Here is a 21701-nt window from a genome sequence, read left to right on the forward strand (position 1 = left end):
TTGGTCTTCTGGTTGTCCTTTGACTATTTTCTCTTTCTTCATTTCTTCTTTACCAGTGACGTTTCCCATGGCTGACTGTGCTATTGGATCTTTCTGGCTCTGCAGACTTGTCGGCCCCCCGATCACGCTCTGCTGGTCTCTCTTCCAAGGATTTATGCAGAATTTGTGTCTTTTATGCCAAACATGTATTATCCTGCCACCAAAGAGGGTCTTACCTTGGTTTATACTGGCTCCATTGTTTGTTTCTTTTTTATTTTTTTTATCATTTTATGAAAAACCTAATAAAAATTACATTAAAAAAAATCATTCTTTTTATTGGGGAACAGAAGAGGATGCCGCTACGGGGTCATTTATTGAATCAGATTGTTTTTATTAAACAGTTTTTACCACACACACAAAGCGTGTCTTTTTGTCTACAAACAAACAAAACAGAACCCCCCCCCCCCCGCCCCGAACCAGCTACAGGGTCATTTATACAAATTTAAAGTGTCAAAATCCACTGGCGGAATTATTAGTTTGTTTTTTATCCATTTGTCATCAGTAAGATTTATTAACCAAGTCTGATGGGCAGAAGAATGACGATTACACGCCTTTGGGGATATGATAGAAGACAAACCCGCTATGTCCTTAAAGTGATGTGGCACCTTCACCATTATTCCTTTGTGTATTGGCTTGCCCCTAATACATTGTGGTTACGCCATTTTTATGATCATTGCAAAATAAAAAAAAACTAAAAGTATTTGACTTTTCAGCCCCTGAAATGTCCAAGTAGCAGTAGTGTTACACAACAAGCTCTGACACCATTGCCCTCATCCAAGATGGCTGCCAGCGTCTCTGCTGCGGCGGAAGTGCGTCATCGCGCCGTCTCCTCATCCAACATGGCGGCTCACTAGGTATCATTCCTGAGGGCGGTGAAGCCGGAGCTGTGAGCCGGAAGTTCCCGGCTGTCAGTGTGGTCTGGGAAGATGGCGGCGCTCAGAGCCCTGGGGAGGCTGCGGGCACCTTCAGGAGCCTTGGCCGGACGCTGGCTGAGGGTGGCCCAGCCGGTCAGGTGAGGCGGGCGCGGGGGAGCTGTGCCGGTGCAGCTCCGGCCACAGTGTGGATGCGGCTCTGCGAGTGGCTGCTGCCGGTGACGCCGCTGAGGGCGATGACGGCTGCTCGGGGCTGATCACCTGACTTTCCATGTGTTGTTACCATTCAGGAGTCTCGGAAAGCCGGGTGACCAGCAGTATGGCGGCCGCCGGTGTCTGTGAGGTGGAGGTAATGGCGGCTGTGCCCGGTCATACAGGCCGTTATATCACCGGTGACCGCAGCACTGACCCCCGGGCCCTGTATGGTGATGGTGCCCTGTATGGTGGTGGTGGTGCCCTGTATGGTGGTGGTGGTGCCCTGTATGGTGGTGCCCTGTATGGTGGTGGTGGTGCCCTGTATGGTGGTGGTGGTGCCCTGTATGGTGGTGCCCTGTATGGTGGTGCCCTGTATGGTGGTGCCCTGTATGGTGGTGGTGCCCTGTATGGTGGTGGTGGTGCCCTGTATGGTGGTGCTGCAGCCCTGGGTGCCCTGTATGGTGGTGCTGCCCTGTATGGTGGTGCCCTGTATGGTGGTGGTGGTGCAGCCCTGGGTGCCCTGTATGATGGTGGTGCCCTGTATGGTGGTGGTGCCCTGTATGGTGGTGGTGCCCTGTATGGTGATGGTGGTGCCCTGTATGGTGGTGGTGGTGCCCTGTATGGTGGTGCCCTGTATGGTGGTGCCCTGTATGGTGGTGGTGGTGCCCTGTATGGTGGTGCTGCAGCCCTGGGTGCCCTGTATGGTGGTGCTGCCCTGTATGGTGGTGCCCTGTATGGTGGTGGTGGTGCAGCCCTGGGTGCCCTGTATGATGGTGGTGCCCTGTATGGTGGTGGTGCCCTGTATGGTGGTGGTGGTGCCCTGTATGGTGGTGGTGGTGCCCTGTATGGTGGTGCTGCCCTGTATGGTGGTGGTGCCCTGTATGGTGGTGGTGGTGCAGCCCTGTATGGTGGTGGTGCCCTGTATGGTGGTGGTGGTGCCCTGTATGGTGGTGGTGGTGCAGCCCTGTATGGTGGTGGTGCCCTGTATGGTGCAGCCCTGTATGGTGGTCGTGCCCTGTATGGTGGTGCCCTGTATGGTGGTGCCCTGTATGGTGGTGCCCTGTATGGTGGTGGTGCTGCAGCCCTGGGTGCCCTGTATGATGGTGGTGGTGGTGGTGCAGCCCTGTATGGTGGTGGTGCAGCCCTGTATGGTGGTGGTGGTGCCCTGTATGGTGGTGGTGGTGCAGCCCTGGGTGCCCTGTATGGTGGTGGTGCCCTGTATGGTGGTGGTGCAGCCCTGGGTGCCCTGTATGGTGGTGGTGCCCTGTATGGTGGTGGTGCAGCCCTGTATGATGGTGGTGCCCTGTATGTGGGTGGTGCCCTGTATGGTGGTGGTGCAGCCCTGTATGATGGTGGTGCCCTGTATGTGGGTGGTGCCCTGTATGGTGGTGGTGCAGCCCTGGGTGCCCTGTATGTGGGTGGTGCCCTGTATGGTGGTGGTGCTGCAGCCCTGGGTGCCCTGTATGATGGTGGTGGTGCCCTGTATGGTGGTGGTGCAGCCCTGTATGGTGGTGGTGGTGCAGCCCTGTATGGTGGTGGTGCCCTGTATGGTGCAGCCCTGTATGGTGGTCGTGCCCTGTATGGTGGTGCCCTGTATGGTGGTGCCCTGTATGGTGGTGCCCTGTATGGTGGTGGTGCTGCAGCCCTGGGTGCCCTGTATGATGGTGGTGGTGGTGGTGCAGCCCTGTATGGTGGTGGTGCAGCCCTGTATGGTGGTGGTGGTGCCCTGTATGGTGGTGGTGGTGCAGCCCTGGGTGCCCTGTATGGTGGTGGTGCCCTGTATGGTGGTGGTGCAGCCCTGGGTGCCCTGTATGGTGGTGGTGCCCTGTATGGTGGTGGTGCAGCCCTGTATGATGGTGGTGCCCTGTATGTGGGTGGTGCCCTGTATGGTGGTGGTGCAGCCCTGGGTGCCCTGTATGTGGGTGGTGCCCTGTATGGTGGTGGTGCTGCAGCCCTGGGTGCCCTGTATGATGGTGGTGGTGCCCTGTATGGTGGTGGTGCAGCCCTGTATGATGGTGGTGCCCTGTATGGTGGTGGTGCTGCAGCCCTGGGTGCCCTGTATGGTGGTGGTGGTGCCCTGTATGATGGTGGTGGTGCAGCCCTGGGTGCCCTGTATGATGGTGGTGCCCTGTATGATGGTGGTGGTGGTGGTGCAGCCCTGGGTGCCCTGTATGGTGGTGGTGGTGCAGCCCTGTATGGTGGTGGTGGTGCAGCCCTGGGTGCCCTGTATGTGGGTGGTGGTGGTGGTGGTGCAGCCCTGGGTGCCCTGTATGTGGGTGGTGCCCTGTATGGTGGTGGTGGTGCAGCCCTGGGTGCCCTGTATGTGGGTGGTGGTGGTGGTGGTGCAGCCCTGGGTGCCCTGTATGTGGGTGGTGCCCTGTATGGTGGTGGTGGTGCAGCCCTGGGTGCCCTGTATGTGGGTGGTGGTGGTGGTGCAGCCCTGGGTGCCCTGTATGTGGGTGGTGCCCTGTATGGTGGTGGTGGTGCAGCCCTGGGTGCCCTGTATGATGGTGGTGGTGGTGCAGCCCTGGGTGCCCTGTATGTGGGTGGTGGTGGTGGTGCAGCCCTGGGTGCTCTGTATGATGGTGGTGCCCTGTATGATGGTGGTGGTGCAGCCCTGGGTGCCCTGTATGATGGTGGTGCCCTGTATGATGGTGGTGGTGCAGCCCTGGGTGCCCTGTATGGTGGTGGTGGTGCAGCCCTGTATGGTGGTGGTGGTGCAGCCCTGTATGGTGGTGGTGGTGCAGCCCTGGGTGCCCTGTATGTGGGTGGTGGTGGTGGTGCAGCCCTGGGTGCCCTGTATGATGGTGGTGCCCTGTATGATGGTGGTGGTGCAGCCCTGGGTGCCCTGTATGGTGGTGGTGGTGCAGCCCTGTATGGTGGTGGTGGTGCAGCCCTGGGTGCCCTGTATGTGGGTGGTGGTGGTGTTTTGCAGCTGACATTGCAGCTATTATTGCAGGGATCCTGGTATAGAACAATATTGTGTCACATCATATAACTATTCCGAAGTGTTAGCAGAGTGACAACCAAAATGGCCGCCATTGCCGCCTCCACAGGGGCAGTCACCCAGCTTTACCAGGGCCCTGATAGGTGAATCCACTCATTGTTTATCCTTCTTTTTTCAGAGAGAAGCAATGGCAGCCGGACCTGGAGTACATGGAGCAGTACAAGGGGGCCGTCATGTATCCCACCGCCGCCACCGCCAAATGGCTCCCCGCCCCCTGGCACGGTAAGTGATGCCGGTTACAGTATCCAGTCTAGACCCTCTGACTGACACATTGTAACAACCTGGACAGGAGCCCTCAGCTGTGTGAGCCTCCTGCTTCACTGACAGGAAGCAGAGATCTGGAAAATGGTGAAAAATCGAGTCAGTGTGTCAGCGGTTTTGATGGGATGCAGTACTGTAACTCTGCCTGCAGATGGCACTGTCTCCTCTGGCAGGTCTGGGCGCCTCCACTACTACATATATCTTACAGCTTGCTGTATTCTCCCTCTTCTACAGACAAAGACCCCCCTGTCCACAAGGACGTCGCCAACCTCACCATCAACTTTGGGCCGCAGCACCCTGCCGCTCATGGTGTGCTCCGCCTTGTGATGGAGCTGAGCGGGGAGTCGGTGAGGAAGTGTGACCCCCACGTGGGACTCCTGCACCGAGGCACAGAGAAGCTCATTGAGTATAAGACCTACCTGCAGGTGTGTAGATGTGTGCTGGTCAGCGGATGCTGAGGGGGTCATACTCCTGTCATGTGACCCCCCCCCCCCCCCCCCCCCCCCCCAGAGGTGGCAGCGGATGCTGAGGGGGTTATACTACCGTCATGTGACCCCCCCCCCCCCCCCCCCCCCCAGAGGTGGCAGCGGATGCTGAGGGGGTCATACTCCTGTCATGTGATTCCCCCCCCCCCCCCCCCCCAGAGGTGGCAGCGGATGCTGAGGGGCTCATACTCCCGTCATGTGACACCCCCCCAGAGGTGGCAGCGGATGCTGAGGGGGTTATACTACCGTCATGTGACCCCCCCCCCTCCAGAGGTGGCAGCGGGTGCTGAGGGGGGTCATACTCCTGTCATGTGACACCCCCCCCCCAGAGGTGGCAGCGGGTGCTGAGGGGGTCATACTCCCGTAATGTGACACCCCTCCAGAGGTGGCAGCGGATGCTGAGGGGGTCATACTCCCGTCATGTGACCCCCCCCCCCCCAGAGGTGGCAGCGGGTGCTGAGGGGGTCATACTCCCGTAATGTGACACCCCTCCAGAGGTGGCAGCGGATGCTGAGGGGGTCATACTCCCGTCATGTGATTCTCCCCCCCCCCCCCCCCCCAGAGGTGGCGGTGGATGCTGAGGGGGTCATACTCCTGTCATGTGATTTCCCCCCCCCCCCTCCAGAGGTGGCAGCGGATGCTGAGGGGGTCATACTCCTGTCGTGTGATTTCCCCCCCCCCCCCCCCCCCCCCCCTCCAGAGGTGGCGGCGGATGCTGAGGGGGTCATACTCCTGTCGTGTGATTCCCCCCCCCCCCCTCCAGAGGTGGCGGCGGATGCTGAGGGGGTCATACTCCTGTCACTGACGCCTCTGGCCTTGTCTTTTAGGCTTTGCCCTACTTTGACCGCCTGGACTACGTGTCTATGATGTGCAATGAGCAGTGTTACGCCCTGGCTGTAGAGAAGCTCCTGAACATCCGCCCCCCGCTCAGAGCGCAGTGGATTAGAGGTGAGCGCTCCTTGCTGGCTCCTCCACTTACCCACAATGCTCTGCTCGGGTGATGTGGGGGTCGTGAGGCACATGCATTCTCCTGCCTTTCTGTATTTGCAGTGCTGTTTGCAGAAATCACCCGTCTTCTCAACCACATTATGGCGGTGGGCTGCCACGCCCTGGACATTGGCGCCATGACGCCATTCTTCTGGCTGTTCGAGGAGCGAGAGAAGGTGGGGTTCACCACATTGTACCGAGATGCATGTCTATGTAGGGAGAGTGTAACATCACACACACTCACCCTGACACACACACTATCACACCCTTTCTTTCTCTCACACACACACACACACACACACACACATCATCATCACACCCCCTCTCTCTCACACACACACACACACACCATCACACACACACATCATCACACACACACACACATCATCACACACACACATCATCACACACACACATCATCACACACACACACACACATCATCACACACACATCACACACACACACATCATCACACACATCACACACACACACACATCATCACACACACACACATCATCACACACACACACATCATCACACACACACACATCATCACACACACACACACACACACACACATCATCACACACACACACACACACACATCATCACACACACACACACATCATCACACACACACACACACACACACACACACACACACATCATCACACACACACACACATCATCACACACACACACACATCATCACACACACACACACATCATCACACACACACACATCATCACACACACACACACACACACACACATCATCACACACACACACACACACACATCATCACACACACACACACATCATCACACACACACACACATCATCACACACACACACACATCATCACACACACACACACATCATCACACCCTCTCACACACACACACACACACATCATCACACCCTCTCACACACACACACACATCATCTCACACACACACACACACATCATCACACCCTCTCACACACACACACACACACACACACACATCATCACACCCTCTCACACACACACACACACACACACATCATCACACCCTCACACACACACACACACACACACACACACACACATCATCACACCCTCTCACACACACACACACACACACACATCATCACACCCACACACACACACACATCATCACACCCTCTCACACACACACACACACACACACACATCATCACACCCTCTCACACACACACACACACACATCATCACACCCTCTCACACCCTCACACACACACACACACACACACACACACACAATCACACCCTCTCACACACACACACACATCATCACACCCTCTCACACACACACACATCATCACACCCTCTCACACACACACACACATCATCACACCCTCACACACACACACACATCATCACACCCTCTCACACACACACACACACACACAATCACACCCTCTCACACACACACACACACACATCATCACACCCTCTCACACACACACACACACACACATCATCACACCCTCACACACACACACACACATCATCACACCCTCTCACACACACACACACACATCATCACACCCTCTCACACACACACACACACATCATCACACCCTCTCACACACACACACACACACACATCATCACACACTCTCACACACACACACACACACACATCATCACACCCACACACACACACACACATCATCACACCCTCACACACACACACACATCATCACACCCTCACACATCATCACACCCTCACACACACACACACACACAATCACACCCTCTCACACACACACACACACACACATCATCACACCCTCTCACACACACACACACCATCACACCCTCTCACACACACACACTTCATCACACCCTCTCAAACACACACACACACACACACACATCATCACACCCTCTCACACACACACACTTCATCACACCCTCACACACACACACACACACACACACATCATCACACCCTCTCACACACACACACACACACATCATCACACCCTCTCACACACACACACACACATCATCACACCCTCTCACACACACACACACATCATCACACCCTCTCGCACACACACACATCATCACACCCTCTCGCACACACACACTTCATCACACCCTCTCAAACACACACACACACACACACACATCATCACACCCTCTCACACACACACACACACACACACACACACACACACATCATCACACCCTCTCACACACACACACACATCACACACACACACACACACACATCATCACACCCTCACACACACATCATCACACACACACACACACATCATCACACACACACATCATCACACCCTCTCACACACACACACACATCATCACACCCTCTCACACACACACACACACATCATCACACCCTCTCACACACACACACACACACACACACACACATCATCACACCCTCTCACACACACACACACACATCATCACACCCCCTCTCTCTCTTACACACACACACACATCATCACACCCCATCTCTCTTACACACACACACATCATCACACCCCCCCCTCACACACACACACACACACATCATCACACCCTCTCTCACACACATATCATCACACCCCCCCTCACATACACACACACACACACACACACACACACACACAGTTCCCCTCAGTTAAGACCTCTGCTTGCTGTCAGTGAGGAGAAATCTTTGTTTTCTTGCAGATGTTTGAGTTCTATGAGCGGGTGTCGGGGGCTCGCATGCACGCAGCCTACGTCCGCCCGGGGGGAGTGCACCAGGTGCGGTATCATGCAGAATTTACATGGGGCTGCAGGCTTGTATAGCGTCGGGGCGTGCTGCTGACATGTGGCCCTGTCTCTTCTAGGACATGCCGCTCGGCCTGATGGATGACATCTATGAATTCATCAAGAACTTCTCCCTGCGGCTGGATGAGCTGGAGGAGGTGAGGTGCCAGGGGGCATCACTTCACTGCCCTGGGGGGAGGCGCCAGGTTCCAGCTTGTTGCATGGACTAAATGTAGTACAGTACTTCTCCAGTAGGGGGCGCACACAGTAGTGTCTGCACTGGATGAAGCTCCTAGTCTTGTAGACTGATCCAGCATGGGGGCAGAGTAATTGACTTCCTCATACGTTAACTCTTTGTATGACGTCCTAATATATGTGATTCTCCTGCTCACTAGGGGGCGCTGTCTACAGTAGCTATTAGATCGGTGATAGACCATAATTCTTTCTTGAGTTCTATAGATGCTGACAAATAACCGAATCTGGAAGAACAGGACTGTAGGGATTGGCGTGGTCTCTGCTGAGGACGCCTTGAACTATGGATTCAGGTAACGGCCATTGTTGCTTAGCGCTGACATCGCTGCACCTGTAAGCTGCACTCTGGGACCAGTCATTGTCAGTACGATCCGAGCTCTGACTCTTGTATTCACAGTGGGGTGATGCTCCGAGGGTCCGGAATCCAGTGGGACATCAGGAAATCTCAGCCGTACGACGTCTATGACCAGGTGGAGTTCGATATTCCTATTGGCTCTAATGGGGACACTTATGACAGGTGAGAAGGCGAGGCTCTTTAAATATCACCCCTCCCCCGTACTGTATCTGACATCACAACTGTCTCCCCCCCCACACACACACACCAGGTACCTGTGCCGCGTGGAGGAGATGCGCCAGTCCCTGAGGATCGTCCTCCAGTGTCTGAACAAGATGCCTGAAGGCGAAATCAAGGTGGACGACGCCAAGGTCTCCCCTCCTAAGAGGTCTGAGATGAAGGTATGATGGTGGACTGCAGGGCAGGGATGACAGGGTTAACAGCTACGGAGACGATATGACTGCTGCTCACTTCCCCTGACGCTATATATATGTACAAACACATACACAGAAGTGAGATTCAGGGGAAATTGCTTATCCTTGTGATTCTCGGCTTCCGTCAGTAAGTTTCTATTCTGTATCATCACCACAGCTGAGCTGTAATACCAGCTGGGACCAGGGAGGGCAGTGTGTGTGTGTGTGTGTGTGTAGAGAAATTGTTTTTTTTTTACACTCTTAAACCAAAGCAAATTTCCCCATAAGAAATCACTGATCTGCAGACAATTGGTTCCACACCCCAAATATAATGATTATTTATTCTCAATAACATGTAGAACAAACATTTAGAAAGCGGGAAATGTCATACTGTAATTACTGTAAAGTATAGCAGCATGTGGTATATAATGTATAGTAACTGTATAACCCTGATAACACAGCAGCTGGATATGTGATATATAAGTTACTGTACAGTATAGCAGCATGTGTTGTATAATGTATAGTAACTGTATAACCCTGATAACACAGCAGCTGGTTATGTGATATATAAGTTACTGTACAGTATAGCAATCAGCATGTGGTGTATAATGTATAGTAACTGTATAACCCTGATAACACAGCAGCTGGATATGTGATATATAAGTTACTGTACAGTATAGCAGCATGTGGTATATAATGTATAGTAACTGTATAACCCTGATAACACTGCAGCAGCTGGATATGTGATGTATAAGTTACTGTACAGTATAGCAGCATGTGGTGTATAATGTATAGTAACTGTATAACCCTGATAACACAGCAGCTGGATATGTGATATATAAGTTACTGTACAGTATAGCAATCAGCATGTGGTATATAATGTATAGTAACTGTATAACCCTGATAACACTGCAGCTGGATATGTGATGTATAAGTTACTGTACAGTATAGCAGCATGTGGTATATAATGTATAGTAACTGTATAACCCTGATAACACAGCAGCTGGATATGTGATATATAAGTTACTGTACAGTATATCAGCATGTGGTGTATATAATGTATAGTAACTGTATAACCCTGATAACACTGCAGCTGGATATGTGATATATAAGTTACTGTACAGTATAGCAGCATTGTGGTGTATAATGTATAGTAACTGTATAACCCTGATAACACAGCAGCTGGATATGTGATATATAAGTTACTGTACAGTATAGCAGCATGTGGTATATAATGTATAGTAACTGTATAACACTGATAACACAGCAGCTGGATATGTGATATATAAGTTACTGTACAGTATAGCAATCAGCATGTGGTGTATAATGTATAGTAACTGTATAACCCTGATAACACAGCAGCTGGATATGTGATATATACGTTACTGTCCAGTATAGCAATCAGCATGTGGTGTATAATGTATAGTAACTGTATAACCCTGATAACACAGCAGCTGGATATGTGATATATAAGTTACTGTACAGTATAGCAGCATGTGGTGTATAATGTATAGTAACTGTATAACCCTGATAACACAGCAGCTGGATATGTGATATATAAGTTACTGTACAGTATAGCAGCATGTGGTGTATAATGTATAGTAACTGTATAACCCTGATAACACAGCAGCTGGATATGTGATATATAAGTTACTGTACAGTATAGCAGCATGTGGTGTATAATGTATAGTAACTGTATAACCCTGATAACACAGCAGCTGGATATGTGATATATAAGTTACTGTACAGTATAGCAATCAGCATGTGGTATATAATGTATAGTAACTGTATAACCCTGATAACACAGCAGCTGGATATGTGATATATAAGTTACTGTACAGTATAGCAGCATGTGGTATATAATGTATAGTAACTGTATAACCCTGATAACACTAGATACAGGATGGAACTGCAGATCCCCATAATGCAGTAGCGTAGTACAACAGGCTAGAATAGAGAAGGGCTGCTGTCAGAGTGCTGTGTGGTCACGATCACAATGGGGAAGGGAGGTGTTCAGCATGGACCAATCAGGAAGTGAGAATCACAGAGCTGTGCAGGAGAACAGTGACAGACTTTACTATACAGCAGTGTGTATAGCTGCCGGCACATTATAGCAGCAGTGTGTATGTCTGAGTTGCAAGTGCAGGCAGATTATAGCAGGAATGGAGAGGATGGGAAACACAAGGGGGGACAGAGACTGCAGGGAGTATGAAGGAATGAGCAGGACAGATGGGGGCACATACATGCAGCACTCACTGTCCGGGGAGAGAGGGGTTACAGCTATGAAGAGATTACCTCCACAGTCCTGTCCCCTGATGTAAGCCCCAGCCTGAAGTGGATCTGCTGTGATTTGGAAGGTGAGGGAGACTTCCTGGGTCAGAGTACAGTGCTGTAGACCCCGCTATACAGACCATGCCCCTCCCCCACTCCCCCTCCCACCCAGTACAGGGAGCTCTTACACCAAATCAATGCTCCTACACCAGGTGACAATTTGGAAAAACTGTGAGCTCTTAAACCAAAACGCTCTTAAACCAAGGTACCATATAAAATCTCTGATCCTTGGGGGGGTCTGTGTTCTTATTGTCTTGTTGTTAACCTTTGTCTTCCAGCGCTCCATGGAGTCTCTGATCCATCACTTTAAACTGTACACAGAAGGCTACCAGGTGCCCCCGGGGGCCACCTACACCGCCATCGAGGCCCCCAAGGTATGGAGGGGTGGGGCTGGCACTGAGGAGTACTCAGGGGTATGGAAGTTAGGAGGACTGGTGGTAACACCCCAATGACGCCATCTTGTTTCCTTTCAGGGTGAGTTTGGTGTTTACCTTGTGTCTGATGGGACGAGTCGCCCATACCGTTGTAAGATCAAGGCCCCTGGATTCGCTCACTTGGTAAGTACCGTGCTCCCTAGAGCTGGGGTTGTGGTTTGGCACGTGTCTGATCTCTCCATTTCCTCTTCCAGGCCGGCTTGGACATGATGGCGCAGGGGCACATGCTGGCGGACGTCGTGGCCATCATCGGTGAGTGTTGCTGTAGAGCGCAGGGGTCGTGTTAGGGGTCAGGTCACTTTTTGTCCGCCTTCCTAGATACTGATGCCGCTTCTCCTCATTCAGGAACTCAGGATATCGTCTTTGGAGAAGTCGACCGATAATCACGTCACCCGGATAGTCGCGGTGGCGCCGTCGCCCCTCTCTGATGTCTCCGGTTATTTATCATTGTGCTTGTAAAACTCAACTCTGAAAATAAAAATTCTCTGGTTTCTTAATGGACAAAGTCTGTGTGGTTATCGTTAAAGCGCCAACCCACCGCCAGGTCGTCCCAGAGACCACGGGACGCCAGGAAAGAGAGACGTCTTATCGTTGTATCTGTTCCCGAGAAACTGGGTGACTGCTAATATGGCAGCCGCAGGGGAAGTCACTCGGCTTCTCACTTCTTTACAGCAGTAATATATGGCTACGAAGGGGTTTGTCAGGGACCTGGAAAGCTGGGTGATAATGTGTGTGAGCTGGAATGACACCACAGTTGGTTTATACTCTAATACTCAGCTTCAGATGGTGTGGGGGGGGGGGGGGTCCGCGGATGGGGCCCATGGAGGAGCACAAGCGGCGCCATCAATGTGACGACAATATATATTGTTACTCTGTTACATGTAGCCCCCTCACCTGGGGGGGTAATATCAGTGGATGTGGCGGGGGGCATCTCTGGGCCGGCCGGGGCAGTACATTCTCACACACTGACTCGGACTTGGACTATTTTGAGCAGAATGGGGAACTTCCAATTTCCTTATCGTTTTCTTACTGCAAAACCAAAAAAAAAAACACAAAACCCTCGCATTGAGTTCTGGGCGGAGAGTGACTTCCTATGTCAGGCTGGACACGGGCGCTCAGAGGGATCCGCCTGCAGAGCGTGGACGAGCACAGACCTGACGGCGAGAGCTGACTGTGAGGACTGAGACGAGGTGGGCTGCTGCGGGCGGGGGCTGGGGGGCACAAGGATTCTGGCCCATATGGAGTGTTTTTTTTTTTTTTTTTTTCCTGTAACCTCAGATTTGATATAATTTCAGGTTTTTGTTGTGTTTGGGCATTTGTTACGTCTCTGGGTGCGGACTCCCTCCATAATCCATGGTGGGAGCCATCTAGGGACGACCCGCTCTCTATATATCCTGCTCCCATGATGGCCTTGAGGTCTCGAATTTTTGGTGAGGTTTCAGAATCCATCTTTGTAGAAGGGTCTGTATGGTGGGCGAGATGTCTGCAGCCCCCACATCTGCCCCGGGGAGGATGGATCTTACAGATGCCACTATCTATCACTTCTTCTGGTCTTTCCCTCCATGTCAGGCAGCTTTGGGTAAAGCGCTCAGTGTTTTCAGCATCTTGTCTGGTTCTTCAGCTACAGGAATGCAGGAGCCTGAGATTTGTTACATCCTGGACGGTATCCTCTTCCTCTATGGGATTGTCCTCACCGCTCTCTACTGCCACCTTAAGGTGAGTGCTGATCTGTACACGCAGGAGAGACGTCTATGAGATGTGATGGGGTACAGAGGGACAGTGGGTAATCCTAGAAACCCGTAACATGTGGCAGCCATATTGAACCCCTCCCTCTTCTCTCCCACAGGTGAAGACGTCCAAAGCGAAGAAGGCCAATCCCGGAGCGGGGCTGTATGAGGTGATCATGTGACCTCCTGTAGGGATTCTCTATACCTCTCCTTGTCCTGATTTTAATGATTCCTGTTACTCTGCAGCATCTGAACTGCCCCGAGAAGCAAATCTACAGCGAGATCGGAAAGGGCGAGACTGAGATGGCGGCAAAGGTAAGTCTGATCTCCCCCCCGACTGCCTGCCCTCCCCCACCACTCCTGCCCTCCACCACTATTCCTCCTTATATCAGAAGCGTTGATCCACCTGAGGAGCACCCAGCTTCTAGTCACGGGGGTCTGGCCTGGGTATGGAGTAGTGTTTGCACTTTGTGGGGGTCTTACATCCCTGTATATGGCGATATATAGCAGAAGAATTTGTAGTCAAAGGGGGCGGGGGCGGGGGGGCTGTGCTGCCGATAAATGGAAAGATGAAGCCGCAGAGCTGACACTCTACTGCCCCTGTGCAGCCTCCAGCCGCAGCACTTCCCCCACAGACGAGTGACGTCAGAGCCCCCTCATAGCGAAAGGAGAAACGCTGCTGTCCGTCTCCTGCTGACCACTTCCTGTGCCCCTCCCCCACTGCTTCCTGTATGATGCTGGAGGGTGTTAGCTCTTCTGACCAGAGAGCACAGAAAGCAGCTTTATGTCCGTGTGGGCGAAGGACGAGTGACAGCAAACATGACCATCGTACAGTTCCCTGGGATAATTGCCCATCTCACCCGGGAGCTGCCGGTCCCATCCAGTCCTCACCCTGTACCACCTCATCCTCACCCGAGGGCCGCCGGTCCCATCCAGTTCTCACTCTGTACCACCTCATCCTCACCCGGGGGCCGCCGGTCCCATGCGGTCCTCACCCGGGGGCCGCCGGTCCCATGCGGTCCTCACCCGGGGGCCGCCGGTCCCATGCGGTCCTCACCCGGGGGCCGCCGGTCCCATGCGGTCCTCACCCGGGGGCCGCCGGTCCCATGCGGTCCTCACCCGGGGGCCGCCGGTCCCATGCGGTCCTCACCCGGGGGCCGCCGGTCCCATGCGGTCCTCACCCGGGGGCCGCCGGTCCCATGCGGTCCTCACCCGGGGGCCGCCGGTCCCATGCGGTCCTCACCCGGGGGCCGCCGGTCCCATGCGGTCCTCACCCGGGGGCCGCCGGTCCCATGCGGTCCTCACCCTGCACCTCATCAGAAGTGTAAGGGTATGTCCACTCTACGAAATCCTGGTGGCGGATCACCCGCTGTGGATTCCATGGCTCTCCCTTGCTGGTGGCCGCACGCAGCTCGGCTGCTCCCATAGGCTTCATTCCATTGTTTTGCACAATCCGCCATCCGCCCGAACAATGATCAGGTTCATTCTTCAGGCAGACCATAGAATAAAGCCTATGGGAGCCGCCGAGCTGCGTGATCCGCCAGGATTCCATAGTGTGAACGTACCCTAATAGACATGAGACAGTGGAAGGGAAGGGGGCAGCGACGTCACTCTCAGCCATTGTATCTGCTGCCTCCTGTGTAATCTGCAGCCGCCATTGATTCTGTCCTGTCTTCTCTTCCAGGGAGCTGAAGGGGTATACACTGTAAGTACAGACACGTCTCTCCAAGACTGTATCGCACACAGGATTAGATACACAGCTCAGCGGACACTTACCACTTGTGACCAAATTATATACAGCTCTGCGGACTGTATGACACCAACCGGATTACATACACAGCTCAACGGACGGTATCACACGACCAGATTAGATACAGCAGCTCTGCAGACAATATCACATGAGACAGGATTAGATACATACTTCAACAAACAGTATCATACATGACAGACTTAGATCTGTAGCTCAGCAGATAGTATCACATGATAGGATTGGATACAGTTGCTCAGCAGACGTAATGCGTAAAAGGATTAGCTACAGATATGAGTGTGATACATAATAGGCCTGGATGGTTTAGAACACAGCATCACATGAGGAATAGATACAGGGGAGTAACACATGGTAAGCTTAGATACAGTGGTTTAGCAGGGGAGTAACACATGATTGGCTTAGATACAGTGGTTTAGCAGGGGAGTAAGACTTGGTAAGCTTAGATACAGTGGCTTAGAAGACACTATCACATGTAGAATTAGATACAGTGGTTTAGCAGGGGAGTAAGACTTGGTAAGCTTAGATACAGTGGCTTAGAAGACACTATCACATGTAGAATTAGATACAGTGGTTTAGCAGGAGAGTAAACACACATGATAAGCTTGCAAATAGTATGACATGTAGGGTTAGATACAGGGGTTTAGTAGAGGAGTACCACACGATAGGCTTAGATACAGTAGTTGAGGACACAGTATCACATGTAGGATTAGATACAGTGGTTTAGCACGAGAGTAACACACAATAGGATTAGATAGTGGTTTAGAACACAGTATCACACGTAGGATTAGATACAGATGCTTAGTAGGGGAGTACCACATGATAAGCTTAGATACAGTGTACTGTCAGACAGTATCACGCATTGTAGGATTAGACACATTTAATCAGCGGCCCCCTGTGGCTGCTCATGCTGGGAGTTGTAGTCCTTTGACTAATGATGGATTCTTGTTGTGTATTTCAGGGTCTTGGACCAACAGAGAAGGCGACATATGAGACGCTGAACCGCCAGGAGAAGGTGAACTGAGCGCGGCTGTGATGACATCAGATGCCCCGCCTCCTTGTACATAGCAGATAATAAGGCCCCTCCCCTGTGTCCGCTGTTGCCCTGCTCCCCGTCCTCACCCTCCTGCCCCCACTCCATCCTTCCTGACATCTTTGTGGCTGAGCTGGGGGTCATTTACTTTGTAGCTTGTCAGAGGGATTGTACTGGTCTTTGTAAATAAAGTGGATTGAAAAATGGCTTGTCCACAGCAGCCAATCAGCATTCAGCTTCCATTTTCTTGCTTGTAATGCAAAAGTGACATCTGGATTCTGATTGGTTGCTGTGTGTACTACAGAGCAGCTTATACAGCTCGTGTTTCACTAAACTTTATAATGAATAGTGGACGACCCCTTTCTAATGTATCAGTAATAGTAAGACTTTTGATACTTTTTGTGGTAGCCGCCATCTTTCCCCATGTGGACGTTTGTATCTTTTGTTCTATTAAATAGTTAAACCTTTCAGCAGTGTCTGCATTTATTGGTTACAGACCAACTGAACTACTGCTCCCAGCATGCAGCACAGGTGGTTATCCTGGAGGCGATCCTAGATGCTACATCAGTCTCCAACCGGAGATGACAGGCCGCTGAGGCATGCTGGGAGTTGTAGTCTCTGTGAATGTATGTATACTGGATAGGTGGCATGATGGAAGCTGTATTCCCTGTGAATGTATGTATGTATGTATGTGGCATGCTGGGAGTCGTAGTCCCTGTGAATGTGTATATATACTGTATAGGTGACATGCTGGGTGTTGTAGTGCCTCTGTATGTATACTGGATAGGTGGCATGCTGGGAGCTGTAGTCCCTATGAATGTGTATATATACTATATAGGTGACATGGTGGGTGTTGTAGTGCCTCTGTATGTATACTGGATAGGTGACATGCTGGGAGCTGTAGTCCCTATGAATGTGTGTATATTTACTGTATAGGTGACATGCTGGGTGTTGTAGTGCCTCTGTATGTATACTGGATAGATGGCATGCTGGGAGCTGTAGTCCCTATGAATGTCTATATATACACTGTATAGGTGACATGCTGGGTGTTGTAGTGCCTCTGTATGTATACTGGATAGGTGGCATGCTGGGAGCTGTAGTCCCTGTGAATGTGTATATATACTATATAGGTGACATGCAGGGTGTTGTCTCTGTGAATGTATGTATACTGGATATGTGACATGCTGGGAGTGGTAGTCCCTGTGAATGTATGTATACTGGATTCACACCATACAGTCATGTCCAGGAAACTCTCCTTCCTGTCTGAGGTTTTGTAGCTGTGGGCACAGTCTTGGCTTCCTTAAAGGGACACTCCACCCGGTGTGTAGTGGGGGGGCTGGGCCGCAGTGCGTGGAGGTAGGACGCCCCCATCAGGCACACCCTGATATATAACTTGTGTAAGTGTCGCTTTTTAGTTATAATATCAGGGTTGCTAGATGTTGCTGATCATCTTATGAGCACTTTGATGGGTAAGCCGCCGCCTGCATCAGAACTAGGGCAGCGACCCCCATAATAGATTAGAAGGTCTGCCGGGCACAGGAGCTGTCCATCATCTGGGCGTCTGGAGCTGCCGCCAAAGCGTCTGTTCCTGAGGGCGGCCAAGATGGTGTGAGCAGAGCCGTAAAGTCACAGTCCAGGATTTCCTGGAACTTCCCATAGAAATGAGGCTGTGGTGCCCCATGTACCCTCGTCACTGCTGCCTTCTCCCTGGCACCAAGGAGCGATGCTGGTACACTGCTCTGGAGGACTCTTCCTCTTTTGCCTGGCACCAAGGAGCGATGCTGGTACACTGCTCTGGAGGAATCTTCCTCTTTTGCCTGGCACCAGGGGGCGATGTTGGCACGCTGCTCTGGAGGACTCTTCCTCTTTTGCCTGGCACCAGGGGGCGATGTTGGCATGCTGCTCTGGAGGACTCTTCCTCTTTTGCCTGGCACCAGGGGGCAATGTTGGCACGCTGCTCTGGAGGACTCTACCTCTTTTGCCTGGCACCAGGGGGCGATGTTGGCACGCTGCTCTGGAGGACTTTCTCTTTTGCCTGGCACCAGGGGGCAATGTTGGCACGCTGCTCTGGAGGACTCTTCCTCTTTTGCCTGGCACCAGGGGGCAATGTTGGCACGCTGCTCTGGATGACTCTTTCTCTTTTGCCTGGCACCAGGGGGCGATGTTGGCACGCTGCTCTGGAGGACTCTTCCTCTTTTGCCTGGCACCAGGGGGCGATGTTGGCACGCTGCTCTGGAGGACTCTTCCTCTTTTGCCTGGCACCAGGGGACAATGTTGGCACGCTGCTCTGGAGGACTCTTCCTCTTTTGCCTGGCACCAGGGGGCAATGTTGGCACGCTGCTCTGGAGGACTCTTCCTCTTTTGCCTGGCACCAGGGGGCGATGTTGGCACGCTGCTCTGGAGGACTCTTCCTCTTTTGCCTGGCACCAGGGGACGATGTTGGCACGCTGCTCTGGAGGACTCTTCCTCTTTTGCCTGGCACCAGGGGACGATGTTGGCACGCTGCTCTGGAGGACTCTTCCTCTTTTGCCTGGAGGGGACTTTCCAGGATGACGACTCAGCATATCAAATTCTCAAGAAATATAAGAATTTTAGCGAGTGAGTCACATGACCCCATCAAAGAGACTACCCAACACCCCCAAAGTACTGTCAGGTGGCAGAACGTTTCTCTTTATTAGGCCCCTGCAGTGTGAATAGCGCCTAGAAGGAAGGCTGGTGTATTAAGTGCAGATGATGGGGCAATACTACAAGTCCCAGCATGTCAGACATGTCCACCAAGCAATACACAGGAACAGCTGCAGAGCATTGCATCTGAGGCAACAAGGGTTAATATCAGAGAGAGAGAATTCTCATCCTCCTCCCTGCTCAGAGGAAGTGGTCAGTACAGGAAGAGCGCAGAGAGGCGAGAGGTGCTGCTGACCGCCCTGCAGAACGTTGCATCCTCCACACCAGATACCCAGTAATATATTCTGCAGATTATTACACAGCTGATCCCTCTACAGGTCTGTCCTCTATGCTGCCAGGCCATGATGGGAGTTGTAGTTGTGTTTGGGATGGGTGCTGTATGATAAGGCTCTGCCATTCTGTGCAGCCACTGCTGACACCTAGTGGCCAATCTTGTAACAATCCTTTGCTTTGACCCTGCAGTCTCTCCGCTAGGTGGCATATTGTTTAATCAGTGTGACACATGGGGGAGATGAGGGGACAGTAATCAGTGTGACACAGGGGAGATGAGGGGACAGTAATCAGTGTGACACACGGGAGATGAGGGGACAGTAATCAGTGTGACACACAGGGGAGATGAGGGGACAGTAATCAGTGTGACACAGGGGAGATGAGGGGACAGTAATCAGTGTGACACACGGGAGATGAGGGGACAGTAATCAGTGTGACACACGGGAGATGAAGGGACAGTAATCAGTGTGACACAGGGGGGATGAGGGGACAGTAATCAGTGACACGGGAGATTAAGGGGACAGTTATCGGTGTGACACGCGGAGATGAGGGGACAGTAATCAGTGTGACACAGGGAGATGAGGGGACAGTAATCAGTGTGACACAGGGGGATGAGGGGACAGTAATCAGTGTGACACAGATTGGGGGAGATGAGGGGACAGTAATCAGTGTGACACTGGGGAGGTGAGGGGACAGTAATCAGTGTGACACTGGGGAGGTGAGGGGACAGTATTCAGTGTGACACACAGGAGAAATGAGGGGACAGTAATCATTATGACACAGGGAGATGAGGGGACAGTAATCAGTGTGAAACGGGAGACGAGGGGACAGTAATCAGTGTGAAACGGGAGATGAGGGGACAGTAATCAGTGTGACACACAGGGGAGATAAGGGGACAATAATCAGTGTGACACATGGGGGAGATGAGGGGACAGTAATCAGTGTGACACAGGGGAGATGAGGGGACAGTAGTCAGTGTGACACAGGGGAGATGAGAGGACAGTAATCAGTGTGACACACGGGAGATGAGGGGACAGTAATCAGTGTGACACACAGGGGGAGATGAGGGGACAGTAATCAGTATGACACAGGGGGGATGAGGGGACAGTAATCAGTGTGACACGGGAGATTAAGGGGACAGTTATCGGTGTGACACGCGGAGATGAGGGGACAATCAGTGTGACACAGATTGGGGGAGATGAGGGGACAGTAATCAGTGTGACACTGGGGAGGTGAGGGGACAGTATTCAGTGTGACACACAGGAGAAATGAGGGGACAGTAATCAGTGTGACACACAGGGTGAGATGAGGGGACAGTAATCAGTGTGACACAGGGAGATGAGGGGGACAGTAATCAGTGTGACACACAAAGATGAGGGGACAATAATCAGTGTGGAACGGGAGACGAGGGGACAATAATCAGTGTGAAATGGGAGATGAGGGGACAGTAATCAGTGTGACACTGGGGACATGAGGGGACAGTAATCAGTGTGACACAGGGGGACATGAGGGGACAGTAATCAGTGTGACACAGATTAGGGGAGAAGAGGGGACAGTAATCAGTATGACACACAGGGAGAAGAGGGGACAGTAATCAGTGTGACACACAGGGAGAAGAGGGGACAGTAATCAGTGTGACACACAGGGAGAAGAGGGGACAGTAATCAGTGTGACACACAGGGAGAAGAGGGGACAGTAATCAGTGTGTCACACAGGGAGAAGAGGGGACAGTAATCAGTGTGACACACAGGGAGAAGAGGGGACAGTAATCAGTGTGACACACAGGGAGAAGAGGGGACAGTAATCAGTGTGACA

General features: G+C 52.2%; 2 protein-coding genes across 3 annotated transcripts; both read left to right on the forward strand.

Annotated features, from left to right (window-relative positions):
- Positions 1–905: 905 nt before the first annotated feature.
- On the forward strand, positions 906–12911 carry NDUFS2 (NADH:ubiquinone oxidoreductase core subunit S2). The gene is made up of 14 exons (XM_069950255.1): positions 906–1051; positions 4232–4335; positions 4609–4799; positions 5687–5807; positions 5910–6022; positions 8562–8636; positions 8723–8800; positions 9102–9187; positions 9292–9411; positions 9500–9629; positions 12251–12346; positions 12446–12529; positions 12601–12658; positions 12752–12911. Exons 1-14 carry the CDS (start codon positions 966–968, stop codon positions 12787–12789), a joined length of 1380 nt encoding a protein of 459 aa, XP_069806356.1. The 5' UTR covers positions 906–965; the 3' UTR covers positions 12790–12911.
- Positions 12912–13386: 475 nt separating this feature from the next.
- Positions 13387–17399, forward strand: FCER1G (Fc epsilon receptor Ig). Of its 2 annotated transcripts, none has more exons than XM_069949738.1 (6): positions 13387–13579; positions 14028–14122; positions 14253–14303; positions 14380–14448; positions 15818–15838; positions 16860–17399. In XM_069949738.1, exons 1-6 carry the CDS (start codon positions 13402–13404, stop codon positions 16920–16922), a joined length of 477 nt encoding a protein of 158 aa, XP_069805839.1. In that variant the 5' UTR covers positions 13387–13401; the 3' UTR covers positions 16923–17399. The 2 variants fall into 2 exon arrangements, with proteins under 2 accessions (XP_069805839.1, XP_069805840.1); XM_069949739.1 differs by having other exon boundaries at positions 13489–13596.
- The last annotated feature ends 4302 nt before the right edge of the window (positions 17400–21701 follow it).

The sequence above is a fragment of the Dendropsophus ebraccatus genome, chromosome 13, assembly GCF_027789765.1.
Source record: "Dendropsophus ebraccatus isolate aDenEbr1 chromosome 13, aDenEbr1.pat, whole genome shotgun sequence".
NCBI lineage: Eukaryota > Metazoa > Chordata > Amphibia > Anura > Hylidae > Dendropsophus > Dendropsophus ebraccatus.